Below are 19,521 nucleotides of genomic sequence, written 5' to 3'. Positions count from 1 at the left end.
CCAAACAATGGTGGCATTCCTGCCATGGTCTAGCTAACCTGCTGATGTCCTGACAGCTCCCTGGAGACCCACATCCCCCACACTTGGTGAGCTGAGCCAGCAGGAAGGTGGGCTCCAGGGAGATGGCAGCAACATGGCGCCTAGCTCAGAGTGGGGCTGTGGGAGACTGTTTTCCTTCAGTGTCATTGAAACTGGCTCATTCCAGCTCCTGGGAGGAATAAGTGAGGAAGGGAGGGAGGAGAGAGGAGGGAGAAGAACCAGTAGGCAGCAGGCTGGGGCCAGCACCCTCCGATCTGTGGTGGCTGTGGTTAAGCTGGTGTCTCCAGAGAAACACAAGCAGGGTGGTGAAAACTGCCAGCTGGCGCTGGCTTTTGCAGTGGTAGAGAGGCCCAGGAAGGGGCAGAAACCTCACTGGAGGACTCTCCTTTCTTTGAAGCTCAACTACTACAACTCCATTAAAGTGAGAAGAGGGGGCATCAGGTTCCCAATGTGAGTAACCCGTTTCCGCCTCTGCATCTGAATGTGGGAGCCAGCTCCCCTGGTCCTGAAGCACTGCGGCTGCCACCACATAACAGTTTTTGAGTGTCTACTACATGCTAGGCACCATTCCTGGGGTCGGAACAATAAAGAAAAAGTTTAAGCATTTGGAGGGTTTACATTTCAGATAGTAAATGGGTTTTTTAAAAAATTAGAAGCCTTATCATGTAGCTATTTCTACAAAGACTGATCTGAGAGCGATTTTGTATTATATTATAGAGATATTTGTGCCAAACCCATCTAGACTGCGGTGTCATTGAGAGAAGGAACAGATCTGATTTATCTCTAGATTTTCGAAGATGGCTGGTACAGAGCCTGATACTCACTGATGCTAGGTTTACAGCCACCAAAAAAAAGGCCCCAACAGGATTTGTCTCCAAATCCAGAGGCCCCTTCCCTTGCCATGTGGTGGTAACCTGCAGAAATGGAGTGGGAGACAGCAGCTTGATAACATCTGGTCATGCACACAACAAGTTGGCTTGACATTTCCAGTTGGTTTCAAAGGGAAATCCATCACAGGAGGTTTCTCTACTCAACCAGAGAGAGGGTGTAACCAGGCACAGTTTCTGGTATCAGATACAGAAAGATAAATGTCCTAGGCACACAAAAATAATCAAAGCCACTGATCAAAGATGTGGATCAGACAAGCACCACCACAGAGGCATAGTACCAGTCCTTGGGGAGGAATCTTCAAGGGGGAAAGAAGGTTACTGTAACCTCCAGAGGCCAGGAACGTGAGTGCTTAACATGCATGGGGTTTGCACTGACCCACACAGGAAGCAAAGGGCTGGGCACATAATCAGTGCTCAGTTAAACACTGCTGGTATCATGATCACCGAGGCTCTTGACAACTTGAGAGCTGCACTTCTTACCCAGCATGTACGCAGAGCCTGAGAAGCTACGGTCATCACTGATGCCGAGGAAAGGAGAAACCACTTGCTTCACCAGCTCCTCCAGTTGCAAATAACTCTCACTTGGGCCTGTGGGCTCGTGAACACTCTGGAAAATGAACAGCCAAGATATGCAAAGGTCAGCATCTGTTGCCATGCCCAGCAGGTGCTCACGTAACAAATCCTGATTGTCCTCCTGCAATGTACAAGGCAGTGTTGCCGGCAGGCAGCATCCTTGCAGTTAGAATGAAGGAAACTGAGGCCTGCAGCCTTAGTCACTTGTCATGGGTCACTGCAATTAGAACTGCAGCAGCGTCTCCCATTGGGCCACCAATGCGGTGTGGATGTCCCACCTCCAAGGCTGAAATCTGGCTGGTCTCAAGGACAATAATCCTACCCACCCTGTCGTAGTGACTGGTTCATAAACAGCACACAGACACTTAACATATATTAAGGCACAGAGGTCTCCTGACAATGCAAAGAGGAAGGTGCTCTTATCAGCCCCCTTCTCTGGATGATGAACTAAAGACCCAGAGAGCTTAAGTACCATGCCCAGGAAATCACGGCCAGTAAATGGCAAAAACCCTGGACTGGAACCCAGGCTAACTGGCTCTGATCCCCTCTTACTGACACTTGCTATCAGGCTAGAAAAGAAGGGAGGAAAGACTATGGAAAAGTGCAGAGTGATAAGAGAAAGGGAGAATTCTTCTAGAGCCAGGAATAGTTGCAGCACCAAGATAAAGAGCCAATTAACAATCCCGGCATGACAGGAGTTCTCCAAGCTAAGCACTGAGTAAAGAACGGTCAAAACCAGAAAGGAATCAGTAACCAATGTTTTCTAGAAAACCAGCAGACTCCTAGGGAGCTCAGCTTCTTGCTGGAAAGAACTCAAACATGCTGTTATGTTGAGAAGCTGCAAAGAAACAGAGACCACCTGGCAGGAAAAGGGCTTGGCCAGGAAAGAAACAAGGCTCCATGAGGCTGTGCCCAGCCCGAGGGGTTAACATGTCAAATTCTCGAAATGGGGTAGACTCTAAATCAGTTTCACTTTGAAAGTAGACTCCACTCCAGTGCAGTGTTTCAGGGATTGAAGGGGAAGCTGGTCAGGTAATCAGGTAGGAAGGGCTGACCCCTGCAGGTTGGCGATCCAAGGGAGATGTAAGCTGCCAAGGAAATAGGCTATTCCTTGGTCCCTTTTTGGTACTGTCACATTGAGATGGGTGTGGCCAGGGGCTGTGGGATGAGAGGACACAGCTTCAGGAAACACAAAGAGGCTGAAGAGGGAGCTCTATGGCACAGTTTTGGAGGTAGAAACAGTGCCAGAAGAGATGCAGAGAAAACGAGTGGATTCTCCCCCAAACCTTCCATAAATGCTAAACAGAGAGAGACCACAGAAAAATGAGAAGTGGCAAAAGGTGGGATGAACATGGATAATAAACATGTGATTTGGAGCTGGATGGTTTTCTCCCAGAAAAGTCGCTGCTGAGAACTTGGCTTGTGCACAGCCCTCTAGGAAGGTGCTGTCCTCGGCCCTTGGCTTGGCTGCCAAACAGCTATGGAATTGCTGTGGTCCAGGGTAAAAAATGCAGGAACTCGTGTTCAAAAATCATTAAGAATGTCAAATGGTGATGGGAGAAAATTAAACCAAACTCAGGGTCCTCCAAGCACAGGCCGAATACCCTGCCTGGCTGGGGCCTCTGAGAACGCACCATTCTTAGGGTGGCCTCAGGACCTGTCTGTGTCAGCTGGGAGCAAACAAAGTTTCACACTGGTTAATATCTCTGATTCTGCCTCTCACTGGGGCAGTTTGAAGGCAGAGCACATGGCCCAGTGTAGGAATATTTGTAAATTTGGTGAAAGGTGGAGTTGGGTCACGGACATTTGGGAAGAGCAACAGAAAAGACAGAAATGAAGTCCTAAGAGAGAGCTCTTTTCTCTGTGTAGGTCAGGTAGTTTTGAAAGATATCAGCCCCAGGTCTCATGGCACTGTGGAAAGTGCAGGTCTAGGGAGAGAATGGACAATTCTAAGAACCAAGGCCCACATTTCCTGTAGCACGTGTGGTCCCAGGGCAGTGCCACCTGGAAGTTCCATTCAGATCCAGAGCCCACCACCCCTACTGCTCAAGAAGATGGACTTGGGCAGGGGAAAGATCCGTGTTCTTCACAGTAACACCCCCAGCCTCAGGCTCTAGAGCTCCTGGTGAGGAAGAACATGGGCAAAAGGCACCATTCCCAGGAAGTCCTCAGGGGAAGTGAGGCCAGATGCCCTACAGGAAAATGGGACGATCTTTAATGGTCTGTAGGGTGCCTGTAAGGCATTTCCAGGTACGCTGGGAGACTGCAGAAAGGAGGTAGTAGTTGCTGAGAAAGGCTAAGTGGAGGTAGGAAGACAAAGGCGAAGGGATGGGGAACAATCCAGCTCTCTTATAAATGAATACACAACCTTGAGCGCAGATGCCACCTTCTCTGAACCTCCATCTCAGCTGTGAGATGGGGAGAACAATGGTATAGACACAGGAGGAACCGTTCCCTTGCCCGACTTTCCGAAATTCGCCATGACCCCAGAGCTTCTCTGACTGTACTTCCCTCTGCCAAGAGAAGAAGCCCGCATGATGGTCATGAACCTGGTGTGAGGCCAGGGACACAACGTCAGCCCTGTTCAGGCTTCTACTAGCTGGTGCTATATTCCCTGGACAGTGTTTAATCAATACCTATTCTGTGCCAAAGACTGTGCTGGGTGCTGAGGGCACAAAAGCAAAGAGAAAACATAAGGACCTTCCTTGATTGGACAGGAGCTTGAGAGCCTGAGAAGACTAAGATTCTGAGCAGGGGGAAGGGTGAGCACAAAGATCCCGTGGTAGGCAGGGAAGCCAAGAAGACTAGAGCAGTGGGGAAGTCAGGCTCCCAGGCAGGGATGGAAGGGTGGGAGATGCCGAAGGGCAGGGTACAGGCTTGGGCTGTTTTTCTAAGATCAATTGGAAACCGCTGAAGAGTCTGAGGCTGTCATGGAAAGCAAATTGGGGGTGGGGACCAGAGTGGAAGAGGCAGATTCTCCTCAGCAAGGAGTCTCACCTGTCTTTGGGGATTCAGGGGTATGATGACTGAAGCTTTCTCACATGGTTGCAGGGCTACCTGGCACCAGGCCTGGAATGTTGGAATGTGATAGGCATTTTTCATTATTGACACAGGCCCTCCTGTTCCAGCATCAACAGGTGAGAGCCTTCAACTGCAGGACTGGATCAATTCTCCTTCCAACCAAACCAAACCACACAAACCACCACCACCCAAAGCACACAGGAATCGCTTCTCATCCCTAAACTATGATCCACTGAAATGGGAAGATGGGAGCTCAGCTTTCTGAATTTTCCTGTCAGAATCCCGAAGGGCTCATTTTCCAGACTCCTTATTCAGCATGCATGCTCTAATTAGGCTTCTCAGACCCGAGCCCCTCATGCATTTTTCTATCCCCCTCCTTCTCCATCTCTTCCATAAAAATACTTGACCTGGCATTCCAGCCAATTACACCCACCCTCATCCTATTAGGCAACTCTTCCTCCTCTCTAATTACAGGAAAAGGGGGGGAATGCCCAGAAAAATGGCCCAGCTTCAAGAACTGAAAGAGAGCACCAGCTGGGGGATGTGGGAGAAGGATCAGATCGGGGCCGCAATGCCTGACATTCCATCAGCAGCAAGGGGTCACCACTGGCCTGATCAAGGATGAAGCCATCTTTCCTGAGGAAGGGCTCAGAGCTAATGCTGCCCCATCTGAACTTGTTACAGAGGTGGAGAGGCATAGCAGTCACCTCTTGGGGGTGTCTCTAAGCCAAAAGTCCTACTATTTGAGAACTGTGTGCCCCCACCGATAGGAATGGGCTTATCAAGGTCATGTTTATACTGCTTGATCTTACTCAAGAGTCATGGCTGATTGGGCAAAGAGGAATCTAGTCCAAGCTGGACCAATTAAATTATTTCCTCTGAATCTTACGGCCTCTTCCTAGCTGAGGGACCTCAGGCAAGCACACAAACTTACTAGGTTTCATTTTCCTCACTTCTAAAATGGGAATAACAACAATGCCTACGTCATATGGTGATTGTCTGGATTATCTGATTAAGAAAACAACACACTTAAAGTCCTTGGCCCGTGCCTGGCACATAGCCAAGGACCAAGAAGTGTTCGCTCAACTTCCTAGTATTGATTTAGAACTGGGATTCAGTGACACTAGGCAGCCACTGGATACTCTCTTACTGGAAGCACACGAGCTGTGAGGTGTCGCATTCGATCAGGTGAAACCAAACACAGAACATAAACCTGCAGGAAGAAAAAGACCAAGTCCAGGAAAGATAGGACAAGATGAAGACAGACAAGGTAGCCCAGATTCAAGTAGAGACTAGGAAGTAGAGAAAGGATGGTGGCTTCACGGCCCGAGACGGCCGCATTCCTGGTTGTAATCCCTCATGAAGTCCATCTGCCCTGGGAGCTTCCCAGGGAGTTCCTCTTCCGGCTAAACTAGGCCAAAGTATATTCTTTGCTGTTAACTTGCAACCTGTGGCTCCCTGGCATCACTGGAGAGGGAAAAGGGCATCTACTTCCTGAATGAAAGACTTGCTTCCTTTACTGCCCAGTGCAATCCTGGCACCAAGCACAGCACCAGGAACAGGTGCTCAGTGAATGCACATCAAATGAACAAATGAATGAACAAATCAACATGGGCCAACAAACTAAATAGTAGTAAGTCAAGCTAAGGTGCTCTGGTCACTAGGTTCCTTCCCCCTCATCTCAGAATGGCAGTCTCTTCCCTCCCTCCCTCCCTCGGCCTTGGGGCAGGTCTCCAGTACAGTCTCACCTGCAGGATGAGCAACATCTGGACAATGGACGAGGGCAGCTTGGACTGGGCCAGCAGCAGCAAGTCACCCAGCTTCACCTTCAGCAGGACCAGGTCTCGGAAGCCCAGCAGGGAGATCTGGCGGATAGTCAGCTCCTGGCCCTAGAGCGAACAGAGGAGGGAGGGCTGGAAGGTGAGAGCTCACTGAATCTGCCACCAACCACGTGGGGTTTAAGACAGCACATGTTTAAGTAGCACCAAAGATGAGATGAGGTGTCTGCAAGGGCTAGTGTGTCTTTCAAGAGTCAAAGACCTGGCTCCTGTCCCCTAGAATCAAAATATTGTTAAGATAAGGCGTGACTCAACCTGCCTACCTAAATGACCCAGAGACAATACACGGCGCATATAATAGGGCACAGTATTATCAGTGTTATGAGTTATTAGGAAGGAGAAAGAGGGGAGAAACAAAGGAAAGAACAATACTACCTCCTACATTCAAGGCTACATTTCCCAACTTCTTTTGTAATATATCTGAACACCTATCATACAAATAAAGAAGGAAAACATGGGACCTCTTAGATTGTTTGTTAAATACCAGTAACTTAGGAAGAAAAATAAATAGAAAAGTAAAAGGAAAGGGATTTGTCCAACTGTGGGGGTGGGGTAAGGAGCAGAAGGGGAAAATAATAACTATATATAAGCCAACATTTATTAAATTCTATGTGCCAGGCATGAGTCTACATATTTTAGGTGTAAACAACACACGTAGTCCCCACATCCCCACAACCAACCTTTGAGACAGGTACCATTGTAAAACCCATTTCACAGATGAAACACCCAAAAACCCAGAGAGTTAATATAGTCTACCCAAAGTAAAGCTCGGTTTCAAACGCAAACTTCTTGATTTTAGAGCTCCTCAAGTTTCCCCAGACCGAAAGAGAAAGGAAGTGCGTTTTTCAGCCTCTCCTTTGCGCACACACATGCAATGCACACTAAAAGTTGGTTGTTCTTGGTAGAGCCAAACCCGTTTCACAGATGAAACACCCAGAAACCCAGGCAGTTACTATAATTCACCCAAAGCGGAGCTGGGTTTCCAACCCAAACTTCTTGATTTTAGAGCTCAAGTTTTCAAAACAAAAGAAAAAAGAGGGTTCATTTTTCAGACTCTCCCTTACACACAGTCATACAAATGCACACTAAAAGTTGGTTGTTTTTGGTAGAACCAAAGACCTCATTAGGGAACCCTCCAGAGCTGACCAAGGTTTAAGGATGTTTTATACTTCCTACAACTCCGTAGGGTTTTATAGAAACATGGTCAAGAGTGGTTTTGCTATCTCTGTATCCCCTGACCCCCCACATCCAACACATAGACACAATCACCACCCATACCTTTCAATAACATAAACAATTATAAACAGAGCTCACATTATGTTGTATGCTTTAAATACCTTATCTTATAATGAGGGACTCTGATTGGGTTTTATTCTTTCAGTATCTCTGAAAAGTTGGCCAGTTGGTACTACCTCTGTTGGATGGATTGATGGACAGAGATGCTGAGGCACGAGGAGAGAGCCAGCATTAGGCACCATTATTCTAGCCAGCCCCTGGGTCTTGGTCCTGTATGATGTTGGAAGCAGAGGGGATATAACCAACTTTTGTTGACAACCTTCCAGGGAAGGGAACAGAACTGTTTGATTTAAACTATAGAATGTGGGAAGAGAGGAGGCGGAAGACTGGGGCATGCAACCTTCTGGAAACTAGAACAGCAGTTCTGGTGGGAAGGGAAGACTATAAGGCAAAAGGAAACAATTTTAGGACCTCCTGCTCCAACAACTGCCAAATCACTTTCCAGAACTGATTTTCTAGGAACTCCCTACAAGGTCACCAAGGCATCCCGAAGGAGTCTTTATTCCCAGAACCGCACTCCAAAAAGACAATTGTTTGCCTTATTGTTTTTGGTTTTATATTTAAATCATAAAATATTTAAAGGCAAAGATTACAACAGGTCAGAAAAAGGACTTAAGGTAAGTTACAAGTTCTCTTCCTCTAATTTCTTATTCTCTCTCCACACTGGTAACTGCTCCTTGAGGTTTTTATTTATATTCTGGATTTCTCCAGAAAGTTCCTATATCCACAAAATCACATATAAAACCTTTAAGCCCACACAGAGATTATGCCCCTCCTACTGTTCTGCAGCTTGCTTTTGTTTCACTTTGCATATTTGAGACATCTTTTCATACCAGCACATATCGACGCACCTCACTCTTCTTTAAGGCTGCATAATATTCCACCACGATATGAACACACTCTATGTAACCACCCTTCTCCTGACCAAGATGCTTTCATTTGAACACGTGTGTGTTTTAAACATATTCATCCATGCCACGTTGGGCACTTTTATCAGCATATCGAGATTATTCTCTTGCAAAGGAAAATTACTCAAATCAAAATATGCCCTTAATAAAAAGTCTCACAGATACTGCCATGTTGCTTTCCAGAAAGACTGCATCTATTGTACTGCAAGCAAGAGTAGGATGATTAGGAAAATACAGGCCATAACCCCACTTAGGCAACTCTCAGGGGCTGTGCCCACATTTCCATAACAGTACCAGTATATGGTAGACACTCAACAGTCACCCATTGTCAACTCATCTGCTCAGCCCATGACATGGGAAAAACAAGTCCAAATAGCTGGATTATCTGCTGTGATTCCAACATACTTTGTTGTATAGAGAATAGTAATAATAATGATATTGATGATGATGGTGACATTTCTTAAGCCTTTACTATATGTCATATGCAAAATTAAGTGCTTTTCATGTATTATCTCACTCACTCTTCTTAACACCCTTGCAAAGCATGTTTTCTTACTTTCTAGAAGAAAACCAAGGCTCATAGAGGCAAAGTTATCTTCCCAAAAATATCAAGATGATAAGGGCAGACTGAGGATGTGAACCCAGGTCAGTAACGTGGTTTGGATATTCATCCCCTTCAAATCCCATGTTGAAATCTTTTCTCCAGTGTTATAGGTGGGGCCTAGTAGGAGGTGTTTGGGTCATGGGGGCAGATCTCCCATGAATGGCTTAGGTGTCCTCCCCTTGGTGATCAGTGAGTTCTCAATTAATTCACACAAGAGCTAATTGTTTAAAAGAGCCTGGCACCTCTTCCTCCATTTCTTGTGCCCTTCTCTCATCACGTGACCCCCTGGCTCCCTATCACCTTCCAACATGGTTGTAAGCTTCCTGAAGCCTCACCGGGAGCAGATGCTGATATGTGTGTTTTACACAGCCTGCAGAACCATGAGCCAAATAATAAATGTTTTTTTAAAATAAATTATCCAGTCTCCGGTATTCCTTTATAGCAATGCAGAATGAACTAATACAGAAAATTGGTACCAAGGAGTAGAATGTTGCTCTGAAGTTACCTGAAGGTGTGAAAATAGCTCTAGAACTGGGTAATGGTTGAAAGAGTTTAGAGGGCTCAGGGCTCAAAAGATGACAAAAAGACAAGGGAATGTTAGAACTTCTTAAAGACTAGTTAAATGATTATAACTAAATGCTGATAGAAATAAGAACAGTAAAGGCCAGGCTGCGGTGGTCTCAGATGCAAATGAGGAAGTTATTAGGAACTGGAATAAAGGTCACCCTTGTCCTACCCTAGCAAAGAACTTGGCTGCATTGTTTCCATGCCCTGGGGATTTGTGGGAGGTTGAAGTTAAGAGTGATGACTTAGAGTATCTGGTAAAATAAATTTTTAGGCTGGGCATGGTGGCTCAGGCCTGTAATCCCAGCACTTTGGGAGGCTGAGGCAGGTGGATCACAAGGTCAGGAGTTCAAGACCAGCCCGGTTAATATGGTGAAACCCCATCTCTCCTGAAAATACAAATATTAGCTGGGCATGGTGGCAGGTGCCTGTAATCCCAGCTACTCAGGAGGCTAAGGCAGGAGCATCACTTGAACCTGAGAGGTGAAGGTTGCAGTGAGCCAAGATCGTGCCACTGCACTTCAGCCTGGTAACAAAGTGAGACTTCATCTCAAAAAAACAAACAAACAAAAAAACATTTTCAAAGGAGCAAAGCATTCGAGATGTGGCATAGCTGCTTCTAACAGCCTAAGATCAGGAATAGGTAAGAAGGAATGACTTAAAGTTGGAACTTTTAATTAAAAGAAAAACAGAACATAAAAATTTGAAAAATTTGCAACCTGGCCATGCAATGAAGAAGGAAAAGGCATTTGCAGGAGAGAAATACAAGTGAGCTGTGGAACAATCACTTCCTAGAGAGATTTGCATGACTAAAAGGGAAACAGATGCTGATAGCCAAGACCACAGTTTTAAAAAGGCCTTGAAGTCATTTCAGAAACCTCTGGGACAGTCCCTCCCATTATAGACCCAGAGACCTAAGAGGAAATTATGGTTTTGGAGGCCACGCTCAGGGGATGCCCAGTACTACCTCAGGACACTGCTCCCCACATCCCAGTTTCTCTGGCTCCAGCTGTGGCTCAAAGTGTCCCAGGTACCATTCTAGCTGCTACTCTGGAGGGAATAAGCTGTAACCCTCGGTGGCTTCCACATAGTGCTAAGTCTGCAGGTGCACAGAGTGCAAGAGAGAAGGAGGCTTTGCAACTCCCACCAAGATTTCAGAAGACATATGGAAAATCCTGGGTGCCCAAGCAGAAGCCTACCACAGAGGTGGAGCCCCCACAAAGAGACTCTACTAGGGCAGTGCCAGGGGGAAATGTGGGCTTGGATCCCCTGACACAGTCCCCAAAGGGCCACTTCCTAGTGGAGCTGTGGGAAGGGGGTTGCTGCCTTCTAGACCCAAGAAGGGTAGAGACACCAGTTCACACCCGGAGCCTGGAAAAACCACAGGCACTCAACTCCAATCTGTGAGAGCAGCAGAGCAGCCCCAGGGGCTGCCCTTCAAAGCCACAGAGGCAGAACTGCCCAGGACCTTGTGAGCCATCCTTTGCATCCAGTGTGCCCTGGATGTGAGACACGGGGTCAAAGATTATTTTAAAGGTTTAAGATTTAATGCCTGCCCTGTGTTTCAGACTCAATTGGGGCCTGGCTGTCCCTTTCTTTTGGCCAAATTCTCCCTTTTGGAATGGGAATGTTTACCCAATGCCTGTGCACCATTGTATCTTGGAAGTAAATAACTTGTTCTTGATTTTACAAGCTCAAGGAACTTGCCTTGAGTCTCAGACGAGATTCTGAAATTTTTAATTGAGTTGATGCTGGAATGAGTTAAGACTTTAGGGGACTACTGAGCAGTGATGATTATATTTTGCGATGTGAGAAGGACATGAGATTTGGAGTACCAGGAACAGAATACTATGGCTTAGATATTTGTCCCCTCCAAAACTCATGTTGAAATGTGATCTCCTGTGTTTGAGGTGGGGCCTGGTAGGAGGCATTTGAGTCATGGGGGTAAATCCCTCAAGAATAGCTTGGTGTCCACCCCTTGGTAATGAGTGAGCTCTCACTCTTTAGTGAGTTTTCTCTCTATTAGTATTAGAGAGCTAGTTGTTTTAAAAAGTCTGGCACCTCCTCCCCATCTCTTGCTTCCTCTCTTGCTGTGTGATATACTCGGTCTCCTATTGCTTTCTGCCATGAGTGAAAGCTTGCTGTGGCTTTACCTGGAGCAGATGTTGGCAACTACACTTCTTGTTCAGCCTACAGAACCATAAGCCAAACAAGCCTCTTTTCTTTATAAACCACCCAGTCTCGGGTATTCCTTTATAGCAACACAAACAGATTAACAGTCAGTCATGAGCTAACTCTGCAGCTCATGCTATGAACCTCTTTGTTCCTCTTTGTTGCTGCTCCCCATCCCTCATTTCTTCCCCAGATTATTCTGTTGCCATCCCTTCTTCACATGAAATACCTGTAGTCACTTGGGTCTAGACTGGGCATGGGTAGTTACAGCACTCACCTGGAGAACATGACCGATTTTGCCTTTGGAGCTTCTAAGCCCACAGTTAAACATTACACTCTCAGAAGAAAAGGCCTGGGTTTATAAGTGACCAGTGGGACATGTTGAATCAGTACATAGTGCCTTCTGTGTTTAAAGGCAAATTGAACTGGGCCAAGGTCAGCAACATGCCACCACCATTTATGTCAGAACTGGCTCCAACATCCCAATTTCTCAATACCTAAATCCCTCCTCAGCATGGGCGGTGGAGGGGAGCTTTATCTTGAGAACTCCCCGCTGGTTCCCAACCCATAAAGGACTTTTCTGTATGCAGAATCTGGCCTTTGATGCAGGTAAAAATACTTTTAAGGGAAGGTGTAGGGTAGCCAGTTTATACCAACCTGCCACATAAACAAGTTAATCATTGCTGCCTTAGAGGATCATTCGGAGCCATTAACCAGAGCACTGGCTTGTTAAAAGTCCTTAGCCATCTCTTAGGCCCATAGTGAATCAGAGAAGGAATTCATACTAATCCAGAACTGGCTTTTCTTGTTTTAGGGTTGGGGCAGGGGGAAAGCCTAATAAAACCAAGCCAGTCTCCTCACAACCTATGTCCCCCCTAAAAATAGCAGTGCATATCCCTGTTACCCAAATGCCATCCAGTTTCTCTAGGCTAAGCACACATACAGTCCAATACAACTATAAATATGTGGACCTGGATCAGCTGAGAACAAAAAGGAGGAAGGGGCACAATTTGCCTCCTTCTGGGCATCCTATATACTTTTGATGCCCATTTGCTACAGATATTCCCCACTCCCCTGGAATATTTCCTGTCCACAATCTGAATTGGGACGTGTACATCACACCCATATCCAATTCAGCTAATTGAATAAAGCAGAGTTAGCACATGCGAATGGCCTCAGGAGTTGACAGGGTGCGGGCCATGGCAAACTGGAGAAGAGAAGGACAATTCAAGTCAGTCACTGAGGAGTGAGGAGGTGAACAGGGGCAATATTAATTGCTGCCAGATCTTACCATCTTTCAAGAAAAGTAAAACAGAGATATCCTTAGACCCACATGTCTGAGCTCCTGCCTGGCTCTGAGCTTTTAAGACCAGCACCCTCCCCCTGACCCCAACCTTTGCCTTTTTGACTATACTGGAGCCATGTCCACCCAGATCCTGCATTCTCCATTCTAGAACCATCTGGACACCTGCAGCTCAGAGTTCCCTATACAAATGGCTGGAAGGGAGACCCAGTGCCCCTTGAAATGGTGGTTCCAAGTTGCTGTCTTGGGTCTGGTTCAGTTTGCCTTTAAACACAGGAGGTGCCAGATACTGATTCAACAACCTCTTCGTTCGCTTATGAATCCAGCCCTCTCTAGTAGCCTTGCCGGATAAAACACAGGATGTCTATTTGAAGGGTTTTTCAATATAAGTATGTCCCAAATAGGCCGGGCACAGTGGCTCATGCCTATAATCCCAGCACTGTGGGAGGCCAAGGCGCGTGGATCACAAGGTCAAGAGATCGAGACCATCCTGGTCAACAAGGTGAAACCACATCTCTACTAAAAATACAAATATTAGCTGGCCATGGTGGTGTGCACCTGTAGTCCCAGCTACTCGGGAGGCTGAGGCAGGAGAATTGCTTGAACCCAGAAGGCGGAGGTTTCGGTGAGCTGAGATCGTGCCATTGCACTCCAGTCTGGGTAACAACAGCGAAACTCCGTCTCAAAAAAAAAAGAAAAAAAAATATGTCCCAAATATTGCATTATTTGTTTATATATGCAATTCAAATATAACTCAACATCCTGTATTTTTTATTTATTTATTTTGAGACAGGGTTTTGCTCTGTCACTGAGGTTGTAGTGCCATGGTGCAATCTTGGCTCACTGCAGCTTCGATCTCCTGGGCTCAAGCGATCCTCCTACTTCAGCCTCCCTAGTACCTGAGACTACAGACACATGCCACCACGCCTGGCTAATTTTTTTTAATAGATGGGTTTTTATCATGTTGCCCAGCCTGGCCTCAAACTCCTGAGCTCAAGCGATCTACCTACCTCAACCTCCCAAAGTGCTGGGTTACAGGTGTGAGCCACCGTCCCCAGACAACATCCTGTATCTTTACTGCTTAACCTGGCAACCTTATCCCCATGTCTGGCTTTCTGAGAGAGGACTCACTGCTGGCTGATGCATGACCATTGCAAGGGAGGGGAAGGTTTCTGCAGGTTACAGGTCAGAGCCTTCTATCTGTACTATCTTACTGGAAGTGTTATGGGGTGGACCTAACATGGGAAATGAAATCTATAAGCATAACCTCCTGGGTTTTAAATATTTGACATATGTTTTAAACAATTCAAAATTTCTTTAAAACACTGTTCAGACTAAACAATCCACGTGGGCCTTGACCTCTGGCATAAGGTAATTCTACCCACTGCTAATGGCTGTGTTCCTCTGCATACCACACCCACAATTCATTACTACCTAATTATATACGAAGCTTCAACCCCAGTGGGAGGAGTTGAGGGGTGAGCACACTGCAGCTTAAGTGAGAGAGACATGTATTTTGGAGAGGAACATTTATAGGTCAACCTTCCTTTGGGATGGTGCCGACCTGGCAGTGATGATCATGGTATTACATGATCTTAGCTCCACAGAAAGAAGGGGCAAGGATATCAACACAAACCGTAGGAGTGGAGGTCACAGAATAAGAATGCTAGAGATGTCATTCATATTTTACTCTAACTTCCTCGTTTTGCAGGAGATGGAGCTATGCTCACAGAAGATAAATGACTGTGCCCACACCCACACTCTGGAATCTAAGTCTATAGATTCCTAGTTCAGAGTTCTTCCTACTAAATCACATGGGATCCCTTACAGAGGGCATGGAATGCGACTTCTCTTTCATGATTTGAGGGCAACAGAAAACTAGCTTTAAAATTATACTTCAAAAAAAAAAAAGAGAAGAAAGAAAAGAGGCAGGGGAGAGAAAAAAGAAACAAGAAATCATCCTCCCCGCATCTTCTCTACTTCTGGAAACTAAGAAAAACAAACCACTCCAAGAATATAACGACACACTCAAAACCAAGAGGGTAACTAGAGCCTACAAATTGCTAGTTATGTGGGCACTCTTCTTCACTTGAAGTTAGGTACTAAATATAGAACCAGAGAGCCCTTAAAAGATCTCTAAACTCCTTAACCAATGCAAGTGCTCAGTTTCCAAGTTTTCCCCCAATCACCAGGGACCCCCAGGCCACAAACGCCAAGAGAGAAGACACATTGCTGAGGATGTCAGGAAGTGTCTCCCAGTTAGACTAACCTGAACTGGATAAAATATTGCTTGCAGGGTAGGGAGAGTCTCAGTGAAGAAGTGGTCCCAGACTTCAGCCAGAACCTCAATGCGATTTTCACCTACAAGATGGCGAGAAGATGGGAGGGGAGGAAGAAAGAAAAGAACTTATTACTTGTAGGAAAGCCCAGAAGACAGTTCCACATAAAATATAAAGTTGCATATGCTAAAACTTGCAGCCAGGAGATATTGAAGTCCAGAGAGCAGGTGTGATGCTACAGGATCTTTATTCCAGGCCAAGGTCAACAGAAATTCTCAGAGCAGAAATATATTCAGACTCACATGGATGCATGTATCGATCCTAACTCACTGGTCTTACTAATAAGCAACCTAAACTTACTAATATTCACTAGTAAGACTCTGAATGGGAGGTTCAGCATTAAGTGAGGGGAGGGAAGAGAGCGCATTGCTTACATTTGATCTACATTTGATCTACAAGGTGTTACTATAGTAAATGTAGGACCGGGTGGGAAAACTCAACTGAAAATATGCAAATGTGCCTTTCCATCCTCCAATCCCAAAAAGGGAGCTGACATCTTAAAATCACATCGTAATTGTCATCATGTCAATGGTTATAACATTATCCGGCACTATGCTAGTTTACTTATCCATAAGATATCTCAAGACTAGAATGTAATACCCCCGCTTTACAGGCTCACAGAGAGGTCAACTAACTGCCCCAAAGACACACAGCTCAAAGGCATAGCTGAGATTCCAGAACCCATGCTCTTGACCAATCTAATCCAGGAAGATCGTGTGCACAGTTATATAATGTTTTGTTTTCTTACTCATTAGGACACCGGCTTTATTCTTGGTTTCAGCTGTCAGTGGAGAGAGGCAGAAAGAGGACCTGGAAACTGTTCCCTCCACCCACTTCTTTTACAGTAACTGGGAGGGCAGCATTCTCTGAAAAGGCCATCTGCAAAACATAGCACCTGCCTCCTGATCCTGTCCCTACTCACCCCTAGGATCAGGAAGCCTAAGTTATGGCCAAGTGTCTCTGCTACCCCAGGCTGGAGCACACAGGTCACCTGATGCCATCAGAAGGCGGTGCGAGGAGCTTTGCACCTCCAGGAAAGACGGGCCCTGGCAGAGAGAAGCCTGCATGGCAGTTGCTGTTTAATGACCTAGATATCAGAGCTGATATTGGTCACTGCCTCTGCTCATCCCAGGCAGAGAAACTGGGTCAGCCAAGATTAGACACTGAGAGAAGCGTTTGGCAAGACACTGCCAGTTCCACTGAATAAATCTTGAAAGATTCATTTGGCGCCTCCTGTCTATTAATTTAATGGGCAATAAAAGCAGTAGCTTGGGAGAGAGAATAGAACAAGGGCATGACTAGTAGCCAGCAGGTCCAAAGACATGCAAATTTTGAAAGGTCAGGGTGAAATACACAGGAGGAAAATGCAAATCCAGGGCACCCTCAACTTTCCTGTGCAAAGCACCGATCACACTTTAGTGGAATGGCTTATTCACTTATTCTGTCTCGTCACTGGAGTGGGAGTAGGAATGGGGCCCCGTCTGTCTTGCTCATCACACTATGTTGCTAGTGCTTAGCGTGGTGCCAGACACATCGATAAATCAATCTTTTAAAATCTTTGCATGAATGGATGAAAAGTGCCAAGTGTATAGGTTTTTGTAGATCCTGGGGCTGGTGAGTGAAAGGCGGTTAAAATGTTACCCAAATATGGGACAGTGTAGAACAGGACTTAATAGTTAGCAATGAACATTTTCCTTTGCTCCTAGGATAAAGAAAACCTCACTAACATGATGTACACAGCCCAGGAGAATCTGCCTCCTCCTTCTGGGCCTTGATCCTCTTCTGTATTCCTGTCGGCCTTTGGACTCTAATTGACCTTCTTGCAGTCACCCTGCTCTCTTGTGCCACAGGGCCTTTGCACATGCTAGCCCTTTTGCCTTGACTGCTTTTTCTTTCCCTTCTTTACCTAACCTACTTCTGTTTATCTTTCTAGTTGCACCTTGAACATCTCTTCTAGGGGGAATTCTCTCCCCACTGGTCAAACCACCTAGCTGCAGACTGTATTCTTAGTACTTGTCCTGGGTATTGTTGTATATTTGGTAATGATTTGATTCAAGTGTGAGCTCCATGAGGGCCTGTAATCCTGTGATGGTATTTCTGACTCCTGACTCCCCAGCACCTACCAAAGTACTGTCTCATGGTAGATAATCAAATAAATATTTGATAGAAGCAATTGTCATGCTCTTTCAAATGTAGGCTATGCTATTTTACTGCAGGGAGGGGGAAGGGGAAGTCCAAAAGGACCGTCTCACATAATGAGTCCTCCTGGTTCCTAAAACCAAGGTGAACTCCAGCACCTGGATAATGAACCTCCCAAAGGGCAAAAAGCTGCTCCAGCTTCTTTGTTGATGTCCTTTGTCTTAAGCCTTCCACAACCAAGACAAGCAGAAGCGCTTTTGATCTGAAGGAGGGGAAGGAGAGAGAATCTTGCAGGTCAGCACTGGTACCTACTTACTCCCCCTTTCAGTGCCGAGACAGGAAGCTCATTGACACACGAGGTAACCCTGCAACCCAGCAGCAGTAAGATGCCTCCTGAGAACCCAGGTCTAATTGCTGGCTGCAAACTTCAGAGAGTAATGGAGGTTTTGGAAAGTGTTCAGAGAACATCAGACAGACACAGACACAGAAACAGGGTAGCCCTGGGGGAGAAAGAGGTAAAGAACACAGTTGCCTTCCCATCCAGAAACACCTCGTAAGTCAAGGACTTAGCTCCCTGCAAAAATAAAGGGGGTTGAATGGACGGCTCTAGATGACTGTCCTATAAATCTGCCCTCTAATGTATCACATCAGTGTAGGTCACCAGGAGTATATAGATAAGTGTAAGAAACTTCTTAAGAGTCAAGGTCACTAAGGCTCTAGAAAGATTACTGAAGTTAACATGGTGTCTTCTGCTTGCAAAAGAGCAACAGGTGGATATGAACGGCCACCTGCCTTTTCGGCAGCAGTGAAGGAGGGGTGTGTATACATAGACATGTGAGTACCTGAGCAGAGATGTCAACGAAGAGGAGTCTGTTCAGCGACTGGACAGATCATATTAATTGTTTTCCAACTTTAGTTTATAGCAAGAGAATCCTTTTATCTGAACAAAATTTTTCTTCAGTTCTAACACAGAAAATTAAAAAGTAGAGATGCCTGGTTGAAAACAGCAAAGTCCCTTACGTGTCCCGCCACCCCCGTGCCCAGTCACTGTACAGAAAAAGCCCTGACACCCAGAACTCTAGGTCTAGAAGAAACTCAGAGAGAACACCCCAGGCCTGGTGCCCTCAGGCCACGCCAGGGCAGGGGCACAGAATCTTGGATGAACTTTGTTCACCCTGTCTAGCCCATTTCTGAGTTTTCACTCTGAGTGTATCTACGATGAGGGTTCCTTGGTGAGAGACACTCAACTTCCCCTTTTAAGAGCCCTTGGACCTCTGGTTTTATTTGGTATCTTTTTCATAGAGCTGTTTTTCCACGTTTCCAGGAGCTTGTACTAACTCCCCAGATAACATACAATGAATGAGGCCAGGGACAATGTTTCTCTTCCCTCCCTTTACCAGGCAGTTGTCTTCCACGTTTTTGTACTAGCCTGACCTCAAAATACACAAGAGGGCTGGGCGTAGTGCCTCATGCCTGTAATCCCAGCACTTTGGGAGGCCAAGACGGGTGGATCACTTGAGGTCAGGAGGCGAGACCCGCCTGGCCAACATGGTGAAACCCCTACTAAAAATACAAAAATTAGCCAGGCATGGTGCCACATGCCTATAATCCCAGCTACTCAAGAGGCTGAGCTATAGGAATCGCTTGAACCCGGGAGGCAGAGGTTGCAGTGAGCCAAGATCACTCCACTGTACTCCAGACTGGGCCACAGAAGTGAAACTCTGTCTCAAAAAAAAAGCAAAAGAGCCACTAAATTCCTGGTCAAAGCAAGTCACCTAAAAATAATCCCCTTCCTTTGACACATGAGAAGTAAAGCAAATATAGCAAACACCTAC

General features: G+C 46.0%; 1 protein-coding gene across 5 annotated transcripts in view; it reads right to left on the bottom strand.

Moving 5' to 3' along the window:
* The window catches only part of PRR5L (proline rich 5 like), a 168,042-nt gene that overhangs the window by 12,910 nt on the left and 135,611 nt on the right, over positions 1-19,521 (bottom strand). For all 5 annotated transcript variants that reach the window (XM_035262376.3, XM_035262377.3, XM_035262375.3 and 2 more), the window contains 3 exons: positions 15,478-15,569; positions 6,272-6,412; positions 1,410-1,536 (listed from right to left, as the gene is read on the bottom strand). In XM_035262376.3, coding sequence (XP_035118267.1) covers positions 1,410-1,536; positions 6,272-6,412; positions 15,478-15,569 — 360 coding nt within the window. The remainder of the gene's footprint in view (positions 1-1,409; positions 1,537-6,271; positions 6,413-15,477; positions 15,570-19,521) is intronic.

The sequence above is a fragment of the Callithrix jacchus genome, chromosome 10, assembly GCF_049354715.1.
Source record: "Callithrix jacchus isolate 240 chromosome 10, calJac240_pri, whole genome shotgun sequence".
Taxonomy (NCBI): Eukaryota; Metazoa; Chordata; class Mammalia; order Primates; family Cebidae; genus Callithrix; species Callithrix jacchus.
The sequence above is the reverse complement of the archived record's forward strand: the minus strand, read 5'-3'. Positions and strand labels throughout refer to the sequence as shown.